The sequence below is a fragment of the Bombus bifarius genome, unplaced genomic scaffold (assembly GCF_011952205.1).
Source record: "Bombus bifarius isolate JDL3187 unplaced genomic scaffold, Bbif_JDL3187 scf7180000007979, whole genome shotgun sequence".
NCBI lineage: Eukaryota > Metazoa > Arthropoda > Insecta > Hymenoptera > Apidae > Bombus > Bombus bifarius.
The window spans coordinates 107850-134782 of record NW_022884364.1 but is presented as its reverse complement, the minus strand read 5'-3'; the positions used below and the strand labels follow the sequence as shown (position 1 = coordinate 134782).

The 26933-nt window shown below is 34.3% G+C and overlaps 1 protein-coding gene across 1 annotated transcript; it reads left to right on the top strand.

The window, feature by feature from the left end:
* Positions 1 to 6333: 6333 nt before the first annotated feature.
* On the top strand, positions 6334 to 26536 carry LOC117204683. The gene is made up of 17 exons (XM_033442308.1): positions 6334 to 6538; positions 6612 to 6853; positions 7873 to 7956; positions 8069 to 8194; positions 8268 to 8408; positions 9113 to 9236; positions 12616 to 12823; positions 13179 to 13422; positions 13585 to 13743; positions 14115 to 14441; positions 14793 to 15162; positions 15266 to 15491; positions 15799 to 16045; positions 16252 to 16477; positions 16953 to 17292; positions 17828 to 22764; positions 22825 to 26536. The coding sequence occupies exons 1-17, from the start codon at positions 6334 to 6336 to the stop codon at positions 26055 to 26057; spliced, it is 11439 nt and encodes a 3812-aa protein (XP_033298199.1). The 3' UTR covers positions 26058 to 26536.
* Positions 26537 to 26933: the final 397 nt, after the last annotated feature.

Below are 26933 nucleotides of genomic sequence, written 5' to 3'. Positions count from 1 at the left end.
CACGACCTTTCGGTCACGAAACAAAAGTCAAAGACACAGGAGGGACGATCATTGTAAAAAGTTTACGTGACGAGTGTTGTTTAGGTGTTTCGTTAATTGCAAGTGCTTCGTTTAACAGTCTTCTTATACAGTTGCTTCTTATACAGCTGTTTCGTACAACGTTTTCACATATTGTTACTTGCAAGTACGACAAGACGTTGCAAGTATTCCTCGTTGTTTTAATAGTTTTATCGATTTTGTTGGCGAATCATTCAGACGTGGTTCTTCACTGTAACTGAAATCAGGGTTCTTCGGGGAAGAACGTGATTCACGTAAAGTGCACGTTATTGCGTGTATGAATTACTTTACGCGGGAAAAAGTATTCTCGAAGAATGTATTAAATGAACGATCGATGGACAACCGCGCAAAAGCATGTATTGCTTCATGATTTTGCGGTACTGAATGACTCTGCGATCAGGTAAATGAACATTAGCGATTACTCTGCGACATTTCGTTTATAGCATCAAATTATTCTACACAATATCACGTTACTCTTTGTATCTGTTAAAATCCTTATATATGTGCATGCCGCATAATAAGACCTTAAATGGTTGCCCTAAATAGTAAACATTTAAACTTGAAGGGTACAGCTCTTCAATTTGTATAAATTATTTTCATGTGTGTAATAAATTAATTTCTACGAGCATATTTACGCTCCGTACTTTTAATATTTCGACATTATAATTAATATTTTACATATGGTAGATATAACAGAACGAAATAGCGAAAAAATGGATAATTAAAATACCAAATAATCGAAATATCAACATATTAAGAATTAAAGGAATTTTTTAAATTTTACAACTGGTATATTTTCAAGGATGTACTTTCAAATTTTATTTTATTAAATGTTCAGTATCCTAATTGTTTCATACTTTTGCAGAAAGTTTGTTGTATATCGAATACATGACACAAAATTGTTTTAGTTGGCGCATTCTGTGTGCTTTAAGCCAGCGTGGCATGCCAGCACGACATTACATATCCCACTAACAAAGATATTTGATCGTTCTACATTTTGTGACGCGGAGAGTGTTTGACCGTTTCATAAATGTGGTTAATAATAAATTTTCTGTCTCGCCAATATCGAATGAAAGCGTTTAGACAAATTCATTTGCGTGTCAAAGGTATTCTTAACTAAGTTATATATACTATACCACAACATATAGCCTGTAATACCTTAGAAACTTTTCTTTCTCGATTATTTAACGATGCACAGCAAAATACTTTTTAGTGATAAATGCAGATGGTAATTAAAAAGTGTTAGCTTAAATATATTCTAATTGATATAATATCCATGAATATTATTAAACGTTCAACAATTTATTATTATTGTACTTTCTATGAAAGATTACGTAGCTTTTATAAGAGACTTACTAGAATTTATAATTTCCATTTAAAAATTGAATTTATTTTATTTTTCATATCGATAGGTGTATTTGAAATATGCAAATTGTTCGCGTAATAATACTCTTTTTGGATATGCAAAAATGGAGGTTATTTAATCTTGAAAAATTCTATATGATAATTCACGAGCATTATACAAGTATGTGATGGTGTACGATGTAATGATGCTTGTCAAAGGCTAAGGGAAAAAGAAAATTAAATCGATCCATGCAGGGTGGACAATGACCGGGCGATACTATTAAATTCTTATGCACAATGAGCGAGCAAAAGCTTGATTTTTCTTCAAAGACGAGAATTCGTGCTGGCTTGTTAACATAAGACGAGCACTTTTTAATATTTATGAACTGTCTTGGCTACACGAAAGCGAAGCAATCAAAATTTAACAAGTCGTGAATAGTTAATAACAGCAATTCGAATTTTAATATTTTATCGAAGTTCTTTGGCTTCTGGTAATTCTATTCTATATACGTGATATTGTATAGGGTATAATATTTTTTCGAATTCTTCAATATCAAAGTTTAATTAATAAGATTTTCTCGCAAACGATATATAAAAGCATTGGTAGAAAAATAGACTGATATCTTCTACAGATTTCCATGATACAGAATAACAAACAAAGTAAACAATCTTTATAATCTATTTCAATATTCAATGAAATATTATAAATTGGTCAGAATATTGACTAAAATACTGTATAATTAATTAGTGAATTAATAACCAATTTTTGAAATTCAATTATATGCAAAGTTACTTTGATACAACTAAACAAATTTTACAATTCTATATCTATTCTAGTATAACTAAACCAATTCTCTATCATAGTGATCGAACGATGGTTTAGCCTTTGCAAAAAGTAATATTTGTACAATATTCGTTCTGCGATCTTCTGCTGATAGGAAAATTTCTTGATGGAGAATTAGTTAATGACCTATATTCACTTCCGCTATGTTCAATATCGTACGTTCCCCATTCTGCCCTAAACCAGAGCGATTTCATCGGCACGTGGCAAATTGTGCCATAGCGTAAATTACATCCTTAGAATTCGTACGGGTAAGCGTTCTTACGGGTTGAGTCGTTTTAAAACTTCCAAACAATGGACAGAAGACAAGTCGAAGGCTTTCAAATTAATTGCGAAATTAAACACCTTCAAATTGATGTGGAATAGAGTACCAGTTCTTTATAAAAATGGCTCTGGTAAAAAATTGATTGCGAGTACAATTTAATTTTAGAATAACGATAGGACATTTATAGATTTAACACTCTAAAAATACTAATCATTCCTGTAAACTGTAGGTCATTATAGTTAGTCATGCCTATAATAGTAATTCCTGAATAATTTATAATTGCTCTTAGTATGGAAAATGTGATATACTTTGGACATTGTATCTCTGTATACATATGTAGTATAGTTTATTCATCATGAACCTAGTTAACTAATTAATGATTTGCTCCTATTACTTTGTTTATTAATATTTCTTAGCTTTATCATTTCTATGATTATTTAATATCGTAAATTCATTTTTAAATTTTTACTCTTACTTACTATTATATATCATTATTGTAATTTTTACTATTAATAAATTAATATAAAGCAAATAAAAGTTTAACGAATGTTTCATAAGGCACTTTAACTTCAGTGTTATAAATTGCGTGTTCTTCTATCATGCTTGTATGTCAAATAAAATTTAAGTTAGGCAATTATTATAATTATAGAAAAAGTTATACCGAAAGTGAGTTAGAAATATCTTAAACGTAAAAACTTTCCTAGCTTATTGTAATGATCTGTACTTTGTTATCGTTGTTTCTTTTACGTTTCTTTTAATTGTTGGAGAAATTTACTCAGAACATTGAAAAGCTCGACATAAACTAAAGAAATGATCTCTGTTATTAGACATTAACAAAATAATATTTCTCACTAAATTTTATTGCTCGTATACATGTATAAGTATCAGCTCATGTAGTTATATAATTTTTCCAAAACAGCAAAACACGAAAGCACCGCAATATAAAACTAAAATAAAACCAAATGGCATAAACGGTTATGATTTAGACATGGGAAATTTTTTTTATTTTTTAGAAATTAATGGAATCCTGATTGTGTAGGTGTCATAAAACCATGAGTTTTAGTATTAGTTCACGCCTCCTTTTACTAGCAACAGGATTTACGATTGGTGTGAAGAACTGACCGCTGACTCAAACACTGTTATGTGTTAGTTCTGAATAACGAGTGGTCACGACCTCGTTTCTTGATCACAAAATCAATATTTCCGATTCTATCAGAATTTTTGTCGTTAATGTACATTATTCGTCCGTAACAGTAATACTATCCTTAATTTTGCACCTATAGAAGACAAAAATTCTATAAATTATACTACATCGACTTACGGTAACACGTTACAATTCTACTTTCAAATCAATAAATATAAATGCACAGAACGTAAGGATACAAATTAAAAAGTATAAATTATTTGTAGACTATTGGTTAAAGGCTTACAGCATAAATCATAGATCATACTATACTCGCTATGTATAAAAAGAAATAACGTGTTTGGAAACGCTCTAAATGAATATTTTATTATCGGATGATTATTCCATTGCTTTTTCATGTCGTAAAACGTTCCACGAGTTCAGTGAATTATTTCTCGATAATAAATCGATAAATCTCTGGTCTATAATCGGAAATTAAACACGGTAGCACCTGATCCATCTAATGCTTATTTCACTGTCTATCAAATTTCCGGAATCATAATAAAGTGAAACTCGCACGTATGCAACTATTGCGTATATGAGCACGTAATATATCGGATTTCTACAGGCAATATATTGGCATGCAATCTAGACACTCAGAATTTATTTTACAGAAATTTGCTGTTTATCATACTACCACGATAATATATTATTCATGGTATTAAATTATAATGTGTCGGCTCGTTCTTGCAAAATTGTATATCTGTCTAAATAGTTAATTCGCCTAAGCCATTTGTAATTCTTCTGACGGCAATTCATAAAATACATTTGACTGTAAAACTCAGCTACATACATATGTTTTTATGATGTACATAGTACGTGTAAAAGAACAATATTAAAACAGAAGACAATTTGAGGGATATACCTTTTTAAATATTTCCAACTGATTTGGAACGATTATTTCATCTTTTTGTTAGTTACATAACGAAATGAAAGGTATATCAGAAAAGTCGTTTATTTAAAAAAATATATCTTCGAATAATACGCGACAACCAATAAATATGTTAAAACAAAGATTGCAAATTTGATAAAAAAATCGATTCAAAAATTTATTTAATTAATATAAAAATCATTCCAGTATTTACCATTGATTTTATAACAGATCATTTATTCAAATTATCGTAAGTAAGTTGAGACTGCTGTCAGGGAAAGAAAAGGGTGCGCGCCCTATCACGCGGTACCAAGGAATGACCACCGACTGCCTTAAATAATTACTCACTGGATAAATGGACTGACTGTCAGTCAGTTTGAGAGCGCTTGAACTCGCCCCTTCTAATATTTAGAAAAGAAATAGGGGCACTCGTATAACGAGATATCGATCTTTTCATTAACGCAATAAATTCACAAGTTCGATGCACATTGATTACGAAATACATTTATTATTCCTCCTAACAGTGTAATTAATCTCTTTCCATAATTTGTAATTTATATTTCAAAAATCCCCCAACATTTAGGTAATAAAATTAAACTAAAATGTATATTCCCATTAACAGTGTTTCAAAATTGAGCAAAATAAAATTCACGAACATCCCTATCAGAAACATTTTTCGTACAATAAAAAAATTCCAAAATGAATACGTTCGTCTGACATTCCATTTTTAAAAGACAAAATACTATTAATTCGAGACGTTTCATTCACGTAAAGGATAGAATAAATATTTTCTTATTTCATTTCGTTCTTCTTTATTCATTTCTGTTATACTTGAAATTGTTAGTTTGTCCAACGCGCATTCACTTTAAATATCTTGCAATTAGCACGCTATAAAAGTGCTTCTTCGAAGTACTTAAGTCGCTTGGATAAGAACACAACATTTGTTTTGACTACGAAGTAACCATGTCCGCATATAGATTGACTATATAGGGCGCTTACTAAGGGGACAATTTATGGCAGTTTCATCGTTATTAAAGAAACATATGTATTCAGTTGCTGACAAAGTTCGTAGCAATTTTATCAATCGATATATTTTCCTGTGTATTTCATGAGATCACAAGAAGATTACTTATTTTGGACTTCTGTCGCAAATAACAAAATACTGGATTCGAATGGAGCGTTCATAATCGCACAATAAATGAAACAATTAAATAAGAAAAGAGCGGGATACAACAATGAAAAAGAAATCGTTTAAAAAGACAATATTAAAAAATCAGTAAATAATAGCAATGATAAATGTTAGATTTTACTTGGCATACTTAAAATCATACGTTCTACTCCTTAACTTTCGGCAACCATTCGTCGTTTGATTACGATTTATCAATCTTTATGAGTCTTTAGGAAACTTTCTTTCGTGGTAAGGAACCAAATACTTTAAAGGTTTAAAAAATCATTTCAGAGCTATATCAAAAGCAAAAATTACTTCTATTGAAAAAGACAAACTTCTTAAAAGAAAAAGATCATTAAACTACCCCCAAAGTAGTTCACGAAAGTATTCGTACACTTATAAAAATCACTTATGAAAATATCGTGTACATGTTACGTAAAACATTTTGCGTTACGTAAAATATTTCATTTTACTATTTTACTAATAGTTTTTAGTTAGTTTCGTACAACATATTGGTAAAATAGCTATCGATCGCATTAGGCGTTTGAACGTACTATTTTTATTCAGAACAGAGATCTAGAAGAAGTAATCCGCTGTTTGCAGAATGCCCTTTGCAGGACAATGGTGCAAAGTATGGATTTATTTCGGATTCGTTTTCGCGTGGGCAAAGGGTGCGCGTCCACGCTTTGATACCTCCACGGACATGGGATTAGTTCTAGTTCCAGCGGATGCTGAAGTAGATTCTGTCATTTTTCGACTTCGCGCCACTGACCAGGATGCAGATTTCCCACTTGTTTTTGAAATAACTGGTAATTATAACGAATATCACATGGACAAAGCAGAAATAAACGCCTTCGTTAAAAAAATATTTCATTTGTTTAGCTACCATCACACCTGTTGTAAGGATCGACAACCTGCCGTGCACGCTGTATAACAAAGTGTGTCAAGCTAATGTAATACTAACGAAACGGCTAATGCCCGGCCGCCTCCACGATTTTGCTGTTAGGGTTAGGGACACGAAAGGAGATTCGAACTCGATGCAAGCTACTATTTCTGTTACGAACGCAACCACCCTTCGTGATAAAATATTCCCGCACATACCCTCTCTGATAATGGTACCCGAGGTAATTATTTATTGTATTAATAACAACGATTAGCACTAGCATTCAACACGTTAATAACTACAACACCTTCCCCATGACAATCGAATACATATATTCTTTTCGCATACCGATGATATCGCACGATACATTGCTTCGTTCTTTATTGTACGTTTTATGAATCACATTGTTTGAAACTGAAAAAATATTAACTGTAAGACCTCTCCTATATTTTAAAATTATTGCGAGGAATATGTGTTATTCTTATTGTTTCATATACTTTTCATAAACAGTAATATTTCTTTATCAGCAGTGTTCTACTATTTAATACTTTTAGCAAAATAATAAGGATTAATCTTTTACACGTTAGAAAAGCTTGAAATTAATAAGTGTAATCTGAATATGCATGCGTGTAATGTTCGATATGCTGTTGCTCTCGTATCATATCATATTCCTACTCTCGTTTCCTGCTTTCATGTTAATTGCCTATTATTATGCGAGAAATCTTCTAATCTGCCAAGTAAATCATAAATGTTATGATTTAGTAACTCTAAATATAGTTTTTCATTTTCATGCGTTAACGCCATATCGAAGATTATACCTATTCGTCCATCGTAAGGTATTCTAAGTTATAATAAAAGAAATTGAAATGACGTGCAAAGTAATGTTTATAGATGTTGTTATTTCTATACTCAGAGGTAAGATCGGAATAGTTATTATTTTATTGAATGGATAAATCTATCACACCGTTCTGAGCCGAAAACACCTTTATTGCACGCGCTTACAAAAACTAGGGGTAAAAACAAAAAGGCATCTTAAGCCTATCGATTAAATCTATCGATTGTAACTGGGATCATCCTCTAATTACTATTTCTTATAACTAACGTATTTGCATATGGATGGCGAGCACGAACTCCCGTTATCATTTTCAACAATGGATTACATTAACATTAATTTGTCAGAGGACAGTCTCTATTTTATCGTAAAATAAATTGTACAAAATCAGTGATTACAATGTTAATCTTATGAAATTATTTGCTTAGGATACTAAACCAGGTAAAGAATTAGATTATCTTTTAGTAAGAGCTAATTCTTGGAGTGGAAAACCCGTTTATATCGAACTGTGGGTAAGTCACAGAAACGAACAGTAATTTTTAAAACGTAGTATGTTAAGTAATACTTAAAAGTATACTATCGCTACTCGTATATCTTCCAAACAATAATTTATTATTTTTATAGCAACCAAAAGAACTTTTCACTATAAGACAGCGACAGACACCCACGCAAACACGAGGAATAATTACACTAACTGGAGAATTAGATTTCGAAACGCAATCCATGTACACTCTTACCATGTATGCTACGGTATGCGATATTTGAATAAATACTGTTAACTACTTTCTGGTAGAAAATTTAAATAACACAGTTTATTTATTAGGATCCCTATACGGAGCAGGGAAAAGATACTAGAAATATTGCAGGCTTAAGCGTTGTTGTGATAGTTCAAGATGTTCAAGATGTTCCTCCAATTTTTACGCTAGCCCCTCCCCTCACAAGGATTAACAATTCTGTACAACCTGTAAGTTGTTCCCTTTCTTAACATGATATTTATGTGTCTAATGAAATATATAAATTTTATAAAATTAGATAAGTAGGAATGAGTTTATCTATTTGTATCTGTTGGAACAACTGAAAATTAGATTCACAAGAAAAAGCAAAGAGAATTTCCATTTTTGATGATATCACGATATATGTACGTTTCATTAATAATAATTAGGAGTACAGAACTGTCGAACGACTATAAGGCAATAATATTCACATAATGTAAAGTTAGGCAAACTATTAATTTAGTAAACTATTTATTTATATATATATTACATTTAATTAAACTATACACGAAATTATTAAATTAAAGTTTAATATACTGATTAGAAACAGAGAATATCCAGCCTCGATTAGAACGAATCAAGGAACATCCCCATTCTTTCTACTTTTATTATTTCCGACTAGTATAATTTTATATTACATCAGAAGTAATATATCTTCAGCGTAAAATTAGCAAACAGGGGTCACAGTATCGAATAACATGACTAGATATTTTTTATTCCGACAATGATAGAAATGGATCGTTCTTATTTTGTTCTAATTCCAATTCTATATTCTAAAGTGATTAATTAGAGAAAAATATTGTTAATAAATTTTGAGCAATCAAATGTAGGCCAGAAAAGCTATTTCTGATACGATGTATCATATAAGTAAAACAAATGTATACGTTGATTTCAGGGCGATATAATACTACGAGTGCACGCAGAAGACGGAGATAAAGGTGTACCGCGTGAGATCGTGTACGGTCTCGTATCTGAAGGCAACCCCTTTACGCCATTTTTTAACATCTCCGAAACAAATGGTAAGAAAATATATCGTGATTTTAAAAAATGTATTTGAAGAATTAAACAATGTACTATTTTATATTCTTTCTTTTTTTTTGCTTTTTATTCTTTCCTTTTCTTCTTTTTTTTTTTTTTGCTATAAGGACATCCAGATAATATTTTTATAGAAAGAATCTTTAACACGTAGTTCGCTTCTGAAATACAAATTATTTACTTACCTATGACAGTTAATGGAAAGTATCGAATTATTCGTAAAAATATTATACACCACTGAATAGATCAAATTTCCTATATAAAAATAAGCTGATTATTTAGAACAGCGCACATCCCGTCGATATCGATGAGCTTGAAATATATCGTCAAAGTCAATGTACTGAATGATCTTTTTCTATAGATATAATTGCTTAATTTTCGAGTTATCAAAACCCAATTGACGATTAAACTTGAAAACAACTTGTTGTGAAGTTAGGAAGAAAACTTGTTACGAAGAAAACAACTGTTATTTCCAGAAGATAGATTTGAAAAAATGTCGTTATACGAGTTTGGAAAAATATTTCTAGAAGTTGTTATTAAAATAGTTAAGATCATTATTTTAAACTTTTAAAATTAAAATTACATAAATTATATAACCATGGCTATCATTCTATCTTGCGAAGAAGTTCTATCACACGGACAATCCACAATCGCGTAAAGTTTTACAATCGGTACTTACGTTGGTCCATAAATTCAACAGAGCGTGGTGAAAATTTGATTACCACGAATATGACCGGCAAACACAATAATTTACAGAGGGTGTAATTACATTTCCTAGCGTTCCCATCAGTAAGCGAATTATTCACAGGTTCACCGACATACACACCGTCGAATGACCTGATTTCTCAGGAATAATCCACTCGATGAGTAGGGTTTCAAATTAATTTACCACTACCTCGAACTCCACTTCCCGACATTAAAGCGTGAAGGAATGATTCATACTCTTAGAGGTACAGCTAGCACGGAAAAACAGATTACGTATGCAGTTCTAGCACAGTGAAAAATGAATGAAACCGTGCAGAGTGCACTGGAAGAAATTCCATTACGAGGAGAATACACCATTGATCAATAAGAGTCAACAGTTTCTCGATTTTCCCATAAAAAGAACCTTTTTCATTTCCATCAACTTCTCGATCGTTAGCGATGGAAATGGCACTGTTAGAAGCAAATATCGTAACCAAGGTAAATGTCCCTAAGAAATTTGATTGTCTTTTTTACGCAATTCTTGGATGTTAATGCGGTGTCTGATTTTAAGCAGTTCTTCGTCTCTGTTGTTCCAATTATTCTGTAGTAGTTTGTGTAGTAAACGGTCGGTCGTCACTTCTCAGAAAGTGCCATGAAATGGATCTGTTTTATCGAAGACCTAATCGTGTGTGATTTTTGCGTGGCCATTTTCCAATCAGAAAATTATGGACATTTCTTTTCTCTTCGCGGTACTGACACGTGATTCGCTCAATTGCCCGATCGGTCAACTCCACGCGAAAGTAGAGAAAATTGATGAAATAATATATATATAAAATAAGCATCGAACAAGCGCATTAGCAGCAATATTTAAAAAATTTCAAAAAGTTTCAAGAAGGACTCGGCTACTTCGGCTTATAAGTCAGCTCGTGTAGTGTTTGTTAGAGAGAAAACGTCGTTTTTACTCGTTCATTGATCAAATCTACGGTTTATGCAGCACGTTTTCCAAAATTAATGCGTTCCATTATAGATCCTTGGAAAAGGGAAGGCTAAGGGCCGTGAAACAACGAAGCAACTTTATACGCTTGTTTCCACATGATTACAAGCTCGCACGAACGTGTTATCTAACGTCTGAGATCGGTGATACCGATTCTTTTCGCGGAACCAAAAACGAGTCAGGCGAGGAAGTGGCCAGAACTCGGTAGAAATGGTCAGAGGAAAGTCTTGACGGTCTACAACGCGGTATCGATCGTACTTAGGGGTCAGTCTCTGCTTTTCAGGCTGCGATGCTTATCATTTCGTGACACGAAGCATGCGACCTCTTCGTACTCGTGTATGTATCGTATGTGTGCACGCGCGCGCGCGCGTGTGTGTGTATAAACGTAACTACCAGAGAAAACCAGTGAAAAAGAAACACAGACAGAGCCAGAAGGAATATAGAAGATAAAAGCGTATTGTGCTCTGTAAGTATAAATGAGCGACCATATCTTTACGCGCTACCGGAATAAATAGACTCGATAAGGAGAATTTTAGCTATTTAATTACAGTTGTGAAATACGTATCTGTTTGTTACGATCTCGGTATATGTTAAATTCGCAAATTTATTATAGATATCAGATGATATCTTGAACATAAAATTTGCAAATATATAAAGTTAAGAGGACTACTTAAAAATTTGGAATACGATGAATGTACATGTAGATAATGCTGAAGAAGGTATGGCTTACGATGTACAAATTATTATCGTCTCTCATCGCACGTGTATATTCGTATTTATACAAATATTTTTGTGCTGAATTATTATTAACTATTTTAAGTTATGTCAGTTTATAGGAGCTATAGTTTTATCGAAATTTATTCTCAAGCAGGTAACATTATTTTAAAGGCTTCTGTATTTCCTATATTTATTTGTATTGTTTTAATAGAATCGTAAATACTTGTATCATTGAATTAATAATTACGCAATGTACTTCAACCATAATTATATAATCGTCGATATCTTAGAAACAAAATTAAGTGAATAACTGTGTAAATGAGAATAAGAGTTAGAGAATAAGAAGGTAGTACAATGCAATGTATGTTAATAAGGGCAGTTCATTCGCTAAACTCCATTTCGTGATGTGTTATGGAAAATTTCCATCACTGGACATGCATGCTCTGTATGTCATACATAAGTAACAGGGATCATTGACCGAAATGTTTTATTCATAATTCCCAATAAAAGTAATTCGATCGTGACATAGCTTATTACTCGAACGTTTACGTATAATACATGCAAATAAAGACCTAAACATAATACAAGTCAAGTATTAAGTCTTCAACGATCTTTTCGAGAATGTATTAATTTATACAAGAGGATGTATAATTTGTACAATGATTCGTCTCATAAACGTATCATTTCAGTTATTTACATTTTATCCTACATATGGATTATATGGCATTCACTTGATAACTCATTAATTAAAGCTTCTGTTCATACAAATCGCCCACAACATGAACAATGTTACAGTTATTATTCATAATTATTAATTAGTAGATATTCTAATTTTCTTTATTCAAAATGCAAACATAGTTTAAATTTTCATATCTAAACATTTTCGTAGAGTGAAACATAATGTATTTATATACATGTTTCGAAGCTTTTTAGAGATTTAGACTTATTTATAAATGTTTGATTGATAGGTGAAATAACTCTTGCCAAACCATTGGAGGAACTTACCCAAATTACGCACGTTGGAGCACCCGTTGTACTTACGGTGGTTGCTGAAGAAATAAGAAGAAGCAGAGAAGAACCTCCTGCCCAAGCCACAGTCGTTGACGTTGGCTTTCTTCTTGGGGAGCCGGGAAATAGTCCACCATACTTCGAGAGCGATAAGTTGGTACCTGAGTCGTGAATAATTTCCACTTTAATAACTATGAAATTTACAAATTGTTAAGGACTAAATAAATTACACATCAATTTTATTCCATGTCTTTTTACTAACGATTGAAAAAAGCATATAATCGTTAGAGTATTAATTATTACGTACAGGAGCAATGACATTAAAAATGATAAATTTAATTTTAGTTTAGTTAAGCGAAAAAAAAAAGTTCAAGATAGATTAGATTATTCCTTCTTCTGAAATTTGAAATTTATGAAAAACGAGGGAATTTCAAGTATTTCCCGACCACTTTTCAACCTGTACATTTCCGTTAATCCTAAAATGTAATTTATATTTATAAAATATCTTATTCCTTTGCTATAGTTACGTTGCTACGATAGACGAAAATCCTGAGCCGGGGACCGTGATAAATTTTGGTGAGCAATATTCAGCCAGAGTGAAAGACGAAGATATTGGAAAAGCCGGGGTGTTTGCGTTAAAGTTGGAAAATAACAATAATACGTTTGAAATAAATCCGACAGTTGCAGAACGCAATGCAGACTTTGTTATAACCGTTCGAGATAACACATTCATCGATTATGAATTATACAAAGTTTTATCGTTCAAGGCGAGTATAGTATATATAGATTGGTCATTACATTATATCTGTATCACAAAGTTTATAGCTATCTAAAAAAAAAAAAAAATATAATAAATTATAATAAGTTTAATTATTCTTCGATCAATTCTTCTTTGTTTACTGTCGTTAATGTAGTTTCATTGAATTCAGATTGTAGCTCAGGAAGTTGGTCCAGCCACGAATCTATCAGCGTCAGTGCCAGCTACAATATTTTTAAGAGATATAAACGATAATCCGCCAATATTTGACGAACAATCATACGAGATAACGTTATCTGAAAACGTAACTGCGGGTTCACGCGTGATTCAGGTAAACACCTAACTATCTCTCGAAGAAATTTCATGATTTTCATAAGTAGATTATTCATATAATCTTATAATCGTAATACCACTTATAATTATCAATTGCTTTCAAATATACCACGATATCTAAGAGAAACCTATACGAACTGTTAAATAATAAAAACTATTATTTTCATCTGATTTAGATTGAAAGAAATTTCTTGATCCTTTCTTTGTAAACCATTGTATCTATATTTCTTCTTTACGTTTTTCACGTTTTTCATATATACAACTATACAAAAATATGTACATTGTTCTGACATAAGTTACAAGGTTGAGGAAGAAATGATTAAACAATATCGACTGTCAAATAAACATTATAATATCTTCTTTCGATAGGTGCACGCAACTGACAAAGATACAGGTGTTTATGGCAGTATCCGATATACCGGTATAACAGGAGAAGGCAGCCAAGCTTTCACTATGGATTCAGACACCGGATTAATAACTGTCGCTATGGGCTCTTCCTTAGATCGTGAAGTTGCAGCAAGACTTGTATTAACCGTTGAAGCTCGGGATGAAAATGGCAATGGCAACAGTGGCGTTGTTCCTTTAATAGTTAATCTACTTGACGTGAATGATAATGCACCAATATTCGAAAAGGACGTTTACGAGTTTATGTTGAACTCTGATCTAACTAATTTTACATCACCAGCTTTGATAAAGGTATATTAAACAATCTTAACAATTATCTTCTGTGATTATTACGCCCCCTCCATCTTACGATCTTTTTATATAAACCATTGTACTAGAAAATAATTCAAAGTTACAATATACGTAGTCATATTATAAGTAGACTGAGGATGTTTATGAATTTATGAGAAATCTAAGCAGATATATATCTAAATGTAACATGGTATTGTTATGTGTAATTTACAAATAATTGGAAAATTTATCCATCTACTATCAGTCTATAGTTGCGTTGATGAAGATAGGAATTTTCATAGACATCTGCAGTGTAATTAAATGATATAAACAAAGATCTTGCAAGGAAAAAGAGAATGTAACTATTGACAGGCGATTGACGCTGACGCAGAGCCACCCAACAACGTAGTTAGATACGAATTAGTTTACGGAAACTACGGGAAGAAATTCGATTTAAACGAAACGAGCGGTGAATTAATACTTCTGTTGCCGATTACGAAATTCAGACAAAAGAAACAGAGCGCATACGAGAAATTTTCGAAGAAAGCTAAAACGAAATTTGTCAATAGTCAAGAAGAAATACGAAACGATTTCTTCATGGTGACTAGAAATGTGAATGAATCTACGAGGATTAATTTGGGAAATTTAACGAAGGAAATGTCGACGGAAGTTATAAAGAAACGACGAAAACGAGCTGACGACGATGCACTGTACACTCTCACTGCCAGAGCATACGATCTAGGTAAACCGATAGAAGATTATTTGTCCAATAACTTTCCTGCTTACGGTATAAGTGCAAAATAATGTAATTTATTGTTAGACACAAATAATATACATTTTTGCAGGTGTACCTCATCTTTCAAGTACAACAAAAATTCGGATCCTCAGTGGAATCGCAATGGAAGCACGCATAATGATGTTCGTGGTGCCAGGAGAACAGCCGAACTCAACGAAAACTGCTGAAACTTTAGCTGCTATTACAGGTGGTCGAGTGACTGTGTTAGAAACGCGACCTTATATTCAACGGAATGGCACTGGAAGTACAGGGATTCTTCCTGGAGGAGGAAAAAAGTTAGTGATCTACCGATATTCGGTATATGATCATTACGATTTAATCACTCAATGAAAAACATTTTTCAACTATGAATCAGTCGATAGTTAGATTCTGATGTACACTATTAGAGGGATTATTCATTGTAAGATCTTCTAATAAAATCTTATATTTATTTTTTATTTATATACTCATTATAAAATCTTATGATAAATAATATTGTCAAGGAATAAGGAAAGGCAAATTTTCTTTAATATTCAATCACTATGGATTTTTTATTTTACATATGAAATCAACAGTGAAATAACTTAAACTATACTTTTTCAGGAGTATTATCGTGGCTCGCGTCGAGCAAACGGAACCAGGTACGTCTTTGGTAGATGTAGAAAAGATTCGAGAAGCTTTAGCTGCGAATGGAGTCGGGATCATTGCTGGAAACGCGATTATGAACACGAGTATACATATCGACAATACAAACGCTCCTGTTGATGAAACTCCACGTCATACAAATGTCAATGATGGTCAAACGACTCTTATTAACAATACTATTGCTGCTGTTCCAAGCGAAGAAGTGGTATGTATACGATTCTCAACTTCCAAATTATATAGTGAAAATTGTAAAATAAACCATTTATCTGCAATAATTACTTTGTCTTGTTGTTTGTAAGATATTTAAATAATTAGCACTTGAATGTCTAGTTTATATAAATTACGACTTTCGTAATTTATTACATTTAGCTACATTTAAAAAAATGACGAAAATTTGGATAAATGTTTTAGACGGTGTACAAAGCAGAAAACAAATTATTATTCTGGCTTCTGATAATCCTGGTGTTACTTATACTTTTGGCCATTGCCGCGTTAATTATCTGCTGCATATGTCCTGGATGTCCTTTTTATATGGCACCCAGAAAAAGACGAGTACATTCGTCAGAAACATTGGTCGTACGATCAAATGGAAGACCAAAACGACATCTTCATCGGCAGCCTGCGGTAGCTACCGAAGGTAATCTATTTTTAAATTATTATGTGTATAAATTTTATATAATCGTATATATAATACATGTAATATAATACATATAATAATATAATAAATAATACTAATGATAATAATATAATTAATAACTTAATATATTGTTGATTATAAGTATTAAAGCATCTGCTATATCTTATGTCACTCATATTATACGTCGTATAACGTAAAAAAGACCTATAATTTATTTTAATCATAGAATTATTTAATTACACAATACAAATACGTTTAAAGTTTAATATAAAGCTTAAAAACCTAAACGACTTTATAATAACGCGAAAAGTTACTTTAAATAACATGTGATATTTTTCGTATTAACCAAAATATCGTATCATTATCAAGGTTTTATATTTGTTATTATATTTACGTTATTCTTGTATCTTTTATATTATTATCATATTAAACAAATATCATGCTATTATTTATATGAACTTTCGTCGTATCTCAGTATCGTGGAATGGAAGGAAACAGGCATGGAGTGCTGATCCAACAAGAAGAAATTGGCAATTCAATAGAAGAAACGTAAAGAATTGTTCGCTTCCTGGCGACGTTGCTTACATTTCTGGACAACCAAACGACGTTCAAATGAACCTCGAAGCTCAAAGATTAAGAGATGGACATTCTTACGGTCACTCGAGGAAGAGCAGAATAAATGAACAAGAAAGAATGTACATGGAGGATGTGGAGGATCAAAAGGCAAGAGGTTATCGTACTGCGGAATTAGACTCTTTGCAACGACATGAGATGGAAAGAGGTTCCGATCTGCAACATCAAGCTTATAGGCAAAGGTAGGTAAGCTGTCATCTCACGTTCACTCATACGTTTTATTTTTATATGGAACGAAATGGAATAAAATGGAACTCTAAATTTACACGAAATGAAATGAAATAATACAGCGGAGGGGCTCGTTCTCTTTCTCAAAGTCACGATGTGGTTGTGTAGTTTCTTCAGGCTTGAAATCATCGCTGAACTAAATTATTTTTCTTGTAAAAAAATGCAGGACTAAGTTTATATTGATTAAAATCAGATTAAGTTGAATGTTATTCGCCACTTTTCTTTAGTACGATTATCGTCACTATTCTCTGTTGTACTTACATATAATTATAATCATTAATTACAATCATAATGCTTATAATAATCATAATCATAATACTCGTACTCTGTTTCAACTAGAACCAACTTAAATAGAATTTAAAACAGTTCTGTTCACCTCACGTAACATCGTCAGTCGCCTTAATAAAATCATTAGTAACATCATTGATAGGTCGTTGCTTTTATATATGTGTAGCTGAATCAAAATTCGATCGAAACTCAATTCCATAGATTCGTGGAAGCCGACATGAACGAAGAACCAACTGTCAGAGAGCAACATTTCTACCGCGAAGGAAACGCTGAAGTCTTACGGCTAGTGACACGAGGACAAGTGGAAGATACGACAAGCCATCTTCACCAACCTCATCATCATCGCCCAACAGCCTTGATCGTAGATGGCAAGGATATAATTCTGCAAAGATTCATAGAAGACCAGAAGTCGAGGCACGAGTTGTCGATGCAGGACATCGAAGCAGCTCGTAGCATGGAATCGCATCAACGATCGAAAGAAGTATGTCAGCAACAACAGCCAGAGATAATCCTGATACCGGACAGGTTGGATCTCGGTCATAGACAGCACATCGAAGAAATAGGACCTAACGTGCAGAGGCTAGTGATCGATCACGGTGACTACGGTTCGCAAAAGATAGAGCAAGAATCTCTAAGGGAATCTCAGATGAGAGAAACTATGAGGCAAGAGAAGCAAGAGGCTGTTGCAAGTGGTGCTCCAATTGCTGAAAGACCGCCGGTCGTTACCACAGATCACGTTCAAGCAAATAGCAGCCAGTATCCGTTTCACGACTTGGAGCTAGCAAGACAAAACGCGCTATTGACTCGATTACTACTCGAAAGAGAAAATCGTCGTGCAGGAGGCGGTGGAGTGGACTCCACGAGTTACTTAGAAACGCAAAGCCTTCCCGGACAAGTAGCGATCGCTACTCAAACCGACAGAACAGCGGCCACTCAAACGGAACGTCAGGTGAAAAGCAGAAGCGACAACGACGAATCCGACGAAGAGTCAAGACACAGGAAAAAATTGAAGTCTAGGAAGAAGTACGGCGATGGAGATTGGAAAAGGTCTAGAACTCTATGGATGAAGTCGCCGATCGAAGAAGAAGTGAGTCCTTGTTTCGATAAACGATTGAGCATTCTGAGGAAAAAAGTGAGGGAGGTGAAAGAAGGCAGGAAGATTTCTCTGGAGCCGGATGTGCTGAGGGAAATTTCGGATTCTTTGGATGGAAACGGAAGTTCGTACAAAGGCGAAGAGGACGAAACGATGCGGAGTTATCAAAAAACCGAACGCACGAGCATCAGTTATAAGATTCTGAACGAGAAGGAGACTGGCTCGCAATCTTCCGAGGAGATACGTAAGGAGAGGCACGAGAAAAGTTGCGAGGACGTGACTGACGATCAAAAGATGAACGTCACTGAGTCCACTTCCTCGCCAGAAATAAAAGTTCAACGTGAAAAGTACGTCCGCGAGAAGGCAGACGGCAGAAGTCCGAAAAAGGAGGGAAAATCGAAGACGCAGAAAAAGTCAGATGGCGTGATAAAGCCGAGTTTCAGGATTCTTGAGAAAGAGTTTACAATGCTAACGAAGAAACTGAGCAAACTGGGTGACAAAAAATTTCAGGAGAGCACTGGCAGCGACAGCACGAGCCAGGAGAAGTCGGACTCGTTTGCGAAAGAGCCGAAAAAGGACTTGGATCAGAAAAGCGCGAAGAAGATGGATTCCTCGAGTTCTCAGAAACAAGCAGCTGAATGTACCGCGAGCTCGTTGAAGGCCGAGCAGAAAGGAAAACAGAAGAAGGAGTCAGCCATAGCTAAAACGAAACAAAAGCTGAAATATCAACAGAGTCAAGTGATGAGTACGGGAAGTTCCGAGTTCGACGATGCTCTTGACAAACCGAAGAAATTTTGCGGAACTCGTCACGAAACCGTGAAACAGAAGCAACCAATTAGCACTCAAGGTCACGCGAAAGTGAAACGTCAAACGCATATGGAGCGACGAGAACCTAAAAAGCAAATGTCCGAATTTCGAGACGAAGAAGTTGAGAAGCGAAAGGAAGGGCCCTCGAAGGAAACACCAAAGGCTGAATTAAAGTCTGAGAGGATTGGGAAAATGATGATAAAAGCACCGAAACTGGCTACTATATCTCGTAAACAGAACATCGCTGAAGAAACCAGTACCAGTACAGAAGAAAGAAGAGGAGGAAGAGATGCGTTTGCTCCAAGAGATTTCGAAAAGAAAAGCAGTACCGAGTTTTCAGAAGGAGATTCAAATGGCGTACAGCAACGCGTGGTAGAAAGGTTTCCAAAGAAGATAATTGAAAAATTTAGCGACGACTTCGTTGAAGAACCGAAGAAAGAAATCGTGAAACAACAAGCAACAATTTCTACGGGAGAAGAGCGGGATACAACGAACGTAGAAAAACACAAGATTGTTACAGAGAAAGAATTATGTATTCCTGACACAATACAGGTGTCAAAAAATGGGTTGAAGTGGATTCGAGATACATTCGAAGAACCTGTGAAATGTGATGATTCTACGGCTCATGCTAAAGAAGAATTGATTAGAGGTTTTACGGCTATTGATACGATGGCTGCAACTAAGAAGGAAGAGCTCAGTGAAACTATCGTACGAGATCGGCAAACTGATAAAACTTCGCCTGAAAAAGAACCTATGGAGAGTATAAAATATAGCGACACAGCTGAAAAAGAAGAAAGTACGCAAACAGATAAATTAACGAGCGAAGCTGAAAAAGACATGGCTGAACATATAAAGGATAAATTAGAAGATTATAAGGAAGAAGATAAATCATTAGATGAGTCCAAAGAGCAAATTGAAATGATACCAGTGCGCGAGTTAGAAGAGCGGAAACAAGACGATAAAGAAGATGATAAATACGAGTATTTGGAGCAGAAAATGAAAAAGCTGTCAAAAGATGTTGGGGAAGAGAGTGTAGTTTTAAAAGAGCTTAAGAGGGCAGAAGTAGAATGTAGAGCTGAAGGAATTTCTACAGGAAGGGAAGAAGCAGAAAAAGAACTAGAGGTCGAAGTTGATGCTCTTAAGGAAGAAGAACGTAGTGATAAAGTAGGTACAGTGCAAAAGATCGAAGAACCAGTTGAGAAATATATAGAAACTGAAATGCCAAGTAATGGACAGGACAGTGTGAGACAAGATGTGGCAGATGAATCAAAAATACGTGGGAAAAAAGATAAAACAGATAAAGCTAATGGAGAAGAGGAAAAATCAGTAAAACACGTAGATGGTTCAAAATTAGATCACGCTACTATCGAGGAGAAGGAAGGTCCAATGCAAGCAACATCTAGTGACCAGGAGAAAAAAAAGATCGACTCAGACACAATTGGAGTTCCCCGTGAAAAAGAAACTACGTCAATGAATGAAACTTACGATCGAAAAGTTGAAGAAAATGTTTTTTTAGATGAACAGAAAAAGTACGACGAAGACGTTACAAGAATTAAACCTGTTGATCAAATTGTAGAAAGTACTTTCGTAGATGAAGATAAAGAAGGCATTAGTGATAAAAACGAAGTCATGGTGAAAGCTACAACTGAGGATGACAAAGCTGTTGAAAAGGCAAGTGAGGATTATAAAATTACTGAAAAAGTAACTGAGGATCAAAAATTTGATAAGAAAATAATGGATGATCGTAAAATTTTTCCAGAAGCAACTATGGATCAAGAAGTTGGTAGAGAAATAAATAAGGATCAGAAAATTGATGAACAAGCGAGGGAAATCGATCAAATTACTCGAGAAGAAACTTTTGGGGATCCCAAAATTATCGAAGAAGCAACGAAGGATCAAAAAATGGATAAAGAAATAACTGAGGGTCAGAAAGTTGATAAAGAAACCACTAAGTTTACAAAAATGGATACAGGAATGAAAGAGGATGATAAAATTCTTGATAAGACACCAGCGGACCATAAAATTATTGCAGTTAATGGAGACAAAAAGACTTCTAAAGAAACAACTGACATTGTAATTGCTGAAACAGTAATTCCAGATGATAAAATTGTTATAGAAACAACTGAAGATCGGAAAATTGATGAAAAAGCAGCAGAGGGGTATAAAATTTCTAAAGAAGCTGCCATGGACAAAGAAATGACTAAATCGACAACTACAGATTATCAAATTGGTAAAGACACAAAGGACGATGATGATATTGCTGGAGAACCAACTGCAGATCAAAAAATTGATAAAGAAACAAAGGACGATGATGACATTGCAAGGGAATCAACTGCAGATCAAAAAATTGGTAAAGAAACAAAGGACGATGATGACATCGCTGGAGAACCAACTGCAGATCAGAAAATTGATAAAGAAACAAAGGACGATGATGACATCGCTGGAGAACCAACTGCAGATCAAAAAATTGATAAAAAAACAAAGGACGATGATGACATCGCTGGAGAACCAATTGCAGATCAAAAAATTAGTAAAGAAACAAAGGACGATAATGACATCGCTGGAGAACCAATTGCAGATCAAAAAATTGGTAAAGAAACAAAGGACGATGATGACATCGCTGGAGAACCAATTACAGATCAGAAAATTATAGAAACAGTTGAGAAACAAGACGCTGAAGAAACTAAATATTATGAAACTGTTGAAAAAGCAACCGAGGACTTCAAAATTACTGAACCAGAAGCTACATATCATAAACTGGTTGAAAAGACAACTCAGGATCACACAAGCGTTGGCGATCTCGGAATTTTAACAGAGACTATCGTTGATTTCATTGGTAAAGAGAAAGCATTCAATGGGGAGAAGAAAATTTCAATGGAAATCGATAAGGACAAAGTTAGTGAAAAAGAAGCTATTTTTTTAGATAAAGAAAAGGTGCCTGGTGAGCAAGCAGGTACTACAGATCTTAAATCGGATGATCAGCAAATAGACAAAGAGGATGTTCTAAATGGAAAAGAAAAAACCGTAGATATTACGCCTGATAATGAAAATGAAAAAAGAAAAAGTAGTTCTCCCAAAGAAAAGGAAACTTCTGCAAAAAAAGAAGTTACGAAAGAACCAGTTACTAGCGACGATCACAAAATTAGTGAGAGAGATGTTTCTATTGACACGAAGGAGGAAACACGTGTTGAAGATGAAAAAGAAATTGTAAAAAGCGAAGAAACCAAAGAACAAGCAAGTATTATCGACGATGAAGAGAAGGAAAAATATCACGATAAAGAAGAAAAAATAATTATAGAGACTGTAAAAATTGATGACCATCCAATCGAAGAAAAAGAAATTAGTAAAGGAATGCAAAAAATAGACGATTCCAAAACCACTGAGAAAGAGAGTACAGAAACAGAAGAAACTGATGACAGTCAAATTCCTGTCGAGGGAATTGTCCCAGAAACTTCAGAAATTAAACAGCAAATTACAATTGAAAAACAGGATGATACATCAACGATTCAAGATTATCAGATCGATAAAGAAGTTATTCCCATGAAAATACCTGATGACACCACTGAAGAAAAAGATGATTCGTCAAAAAGATCAATCACTGAGAAACAAGATAGTGAAATAACAAAGGACTCGATAGAAATGCCTACTTTGATCGCTAGTGATATGAAAGAAGAAAGTCCAATGGAGTCATCAGCTGTTGATGATCACACTGATAAGACAGTTGATGTCTTCGATACATTAACGAATGGCAAAGGATCGATAATTCCAAGTACTGAAAAAGAAATTGCAACTATCGAACAATCATCTACAAACGATAGAATTATCGAGAAAGAAGTTGCTTCGTTATCTTTCGACAACAAAGAAGAGAAAGAAAAGAATGGAGTCCAAATTTCGAATATTAGTAAATCTCCGACTCCTCAAACAGATGGCGAGACTGGGACATTTGTGGAACCACCAGTAGACGATAAACAAACGAAAGAAGACGCGGGGAAAGATAAAATTATTGATCTCTCGGATGATGACAAAATAATATCAACTTCAAAGGATGCGGCAGAAAAGGTTGAGCAAATTAACGTTCTTGAAGAAGCAAAGGGAGAGGAATCCGACGAAAAGATAAAAATCGATGACTCCTTGAGAGATGAAGCGACAAAATTAGTGGCAGAAGAATCTGTCGAAAAATCAGAAATTGGTAAACCTTTAAAGGACGAGACAGCATCGCCGGCGAAAGAAAGACAAGACACCGCCAAGGAGTTATTCGAAAAAACGCACGAAGTGAGCAAGGAACCCGAGAAACTTTCGAATAATGAAACAGCAGATAGCAAACTAGCACGAACTACCGAGAAGGTGGAGCAATTGCGCGAACCGTCGGGTAAAGTGAGCAGTAGTTTTCAGGAAATCGAATTGGTTGAAACTTCCCCGCAGATGTACGAGACGACAGAGAAAGAAAAGTTTGCGTTTGATTCCACTATACGGAAAGCTTCAACAGATTCCGGGAAAATATCCGAATCCGAAGAGCAGTTGAAGTCAGAGAGCGAGCAAACTGAATTACAGGAAGTAGAACAATTTGTTGAGGAACAAACTTTTACCGCGGAGGAAGCCGACATTCAGAGAGAGGCATTTCCGGAGGAACAGTCAAATATGGGATTTAATGTACCTACGATTGTCCCCAATGGCGAATCAGATAAGCAGGATCTAACGAAGCCGAAAATGGATAAAACTTTGCCTCTAGAGGAAGATATAGTGCAAGAAGAGAGGCAGGAAATACCTGTTGAGGGAAAATTTATAGACGTAAGCCTTCCACTTTTTACAAGCATAATAGATACGGTGGTTGATTCTGAAGATAGTGATTCATCGAGTGATATTTCCAGGAAGACAACGTTAACTACCAGACCGTATCAGACACCACGACATCGCGCTCCACAACTTTCTGAGAAAGAAATTAGTCAAACGGAAGAGGCAACTGGACTGCGGGACATGGAAGATGAGGAACGAGTGACGATATCGATCGAAGAGATAGAAAATGAGGACGTAGAATCTTCGAAGGAAGAGAAAATGTTCGTGGAGTTTGAAGATACAAGCGAAACAGAGGAAGATAAAGAAACTGTATTAAGGGAAAGGACTATGGATATACAAACGCATTTTAGTCCGAAGAAAATAATCACAGCGACTGACATAGAAGATATGAAGAAAGACGAGAAAACAGAATCTGGATGCAGCTTAGAACTGGCTAAAGAATCCTCGATCAGTACAAAACTAGAATCTGGAACGAAGGAGTGCGATACAAAAGCTGACAGACAAGATGAAGCTCGTGACAAAGAATGTTCGACTAGTACGAAACATGTAAAGGATACGAAAATAGATTCTGAAACGAGAGGCTACGATAGAAAGCCTGATAGGCAAGATGAGATTCGGGAGAAAGAATCGTCGACTAGTACACAACGTGTAAAAGATACAGAACTAGAACACGAAATGAAAGACGGCGATAAAAAGGTTGATAAGCCAGATGAACCGTCATTAATTTCTAAACTTGCAAAAACCGAGACCTTTAAAGTTACCGATAGAAGAATGAAAGAGCTGGAAAAGAAAAGAGTAATTCAACGAAGGAAGAAAAAAAGTACTTCCGAGGAATCTTCCGAGGAGAAAGCAACTCATTTTCACGATGTAACGAGTCACGGTGGGTATCGGACACGTAGAAAGCTCCCGGAAGAACAACTGAAGCAAAAAGATAGCGATCAAACGAAACAATCAAGGAAACGAGATGAGGAGTCACGACGAAAGCAATCTCTGTCGAAATTGAAAGCCGAAAAGGACAAAAAATCATCCAGTAGCGGCGAGAAATATCCAACTCCACCGAAAACTGGAGAAATCGATACGAGTAAGACACGACCGAAATACATGGCCTGGTACAAAAAGAATCGAGAAGAAATGGAAAAGAAACGAGCCGAATTAATGGCTACGGACGACGAGGAGCAACTTCCTCGATGGTTACGAAGGAGTATGAAAAATCAAAAAACTGAGAAGGAAGGTAAAAAGTTATCGAGCCATAAAACTGCTGACACGACTCCACGGACTAGACGCAAAGTGAAACCTTTGGTAAACGTCGAGTCTGAACAATTGAAAGCTATCGTTCGTCAAGGAAGAAAATTAAGGAGAGCCGAAGGAGGAAAAAACGAAGATCCACCGGTTCAAATATTCGCGACAACGCCACCCTCGACATCGCAAGATCCTAAATATCATTTGCTACAACATTCTGAATACAAATACGAAAAGATATCTGCGCCATTTTACCTTCATCCTCCACCTGTTCCTCATCCCTCTCCGCAATTGTCACCAGAACATTTTGATATTCCACCTACGATGGAACAAGGGTGTACCGGTGAAGATTTCGATTCTGGAATAGCAATATCGTTGCAGGGTGGCAACAGGTTGCGACACCAACAATTATTAGAAAAGAAAAGTGTATTTGATATCGCTTACAGCGAAGCTGCCCCTTCTCAACTTCGTTCTGACAGTACTACACCTCCGTCTTAAATTAGTAATAATTTGAGAATCTTTCATCTTTATAGAAAACTACCCTTCTCTGTCGTTTAACGATTTTTAAAATATTTATTCAGGACGGATACATTGTTAAACATTTTTGAATATTTTACGCGACAATTAATTTTATACAATTAATCAGTTGTTACGGTTTAACAAGTGTACAGGACAAGGTGAGGACAGATTTAAATCTATTATTATCGAGCTCTTAAATGTTATGAATTCTAAAAGAAAAAGGAAAAGGACACAAATTAAACTAAAAATGACTAAATTACGCACAAAAAATGCAGGGTTAATTATAACATAAAGTAGATTTCAAAAATTGTCACGTTTTAGAATTGACACTTTGATAGAGAATAACATGAGACGAATATGAAATTTGAAAATGCATTTAATCATAAAATTTGAAAAAACGTTCAATTTCGATCGAGAGTGATAAGTATGTATACATAGTATTTACTATAAAAATAGCATTGAAAGGAGTCTGATAGAGTTTAATGAATTTTACGTATGTATATGTACAAATTTGATCAATATTCATTATGAAATAAAAATATGTAATAATATAAGTAATTTTATCTAAAAGAAATCTATAAAATCTAATATAAAGAAGCAAACGGAACTATTCACTAAAAATTCTAAAATATATTGTATAGTGCTCACAAAATTTATATAATATAACAGGTCTCTAAATTATAATAATATAGTTTATTTTATTTTTAAATTTCAAACTGTGACACTTTTCAATTTAATAATTTTAAAGCATAAATATCTTAATATCGTTTTATAGAAGGTGGTAAAATGGTAAAATTGTCCCACTAATATCTATAAAAGCATAAGATGGAATTTTAAAAAAGGTATGTCCATGCT

Excerpts from the sequence above, each read along its gene's own strand:
- LOC117204683 (XM_033442308.1), top strand. The coding sequence starts at position 6,334 with ATGCCCTTTGCAGGACAATGGTGCAAAGTATGGATTTATTTCGGATTC. Across the intron at positions 13,744-14,114 it reads CGGGTTCACGCGTGATTCAG|GTGCACGCAACTGACAAAGA; the intron begins GTAAACACCTAA and ends TTCTTTCGATAG. Across the intron at positions 16,478-16,952 it reads GCCTGCGGTAGCTACCGAAG|TATCGTGGAATGGAAGGAAA; the intron begins GTAATCTATTTT and ends GTCGTATCTCAG.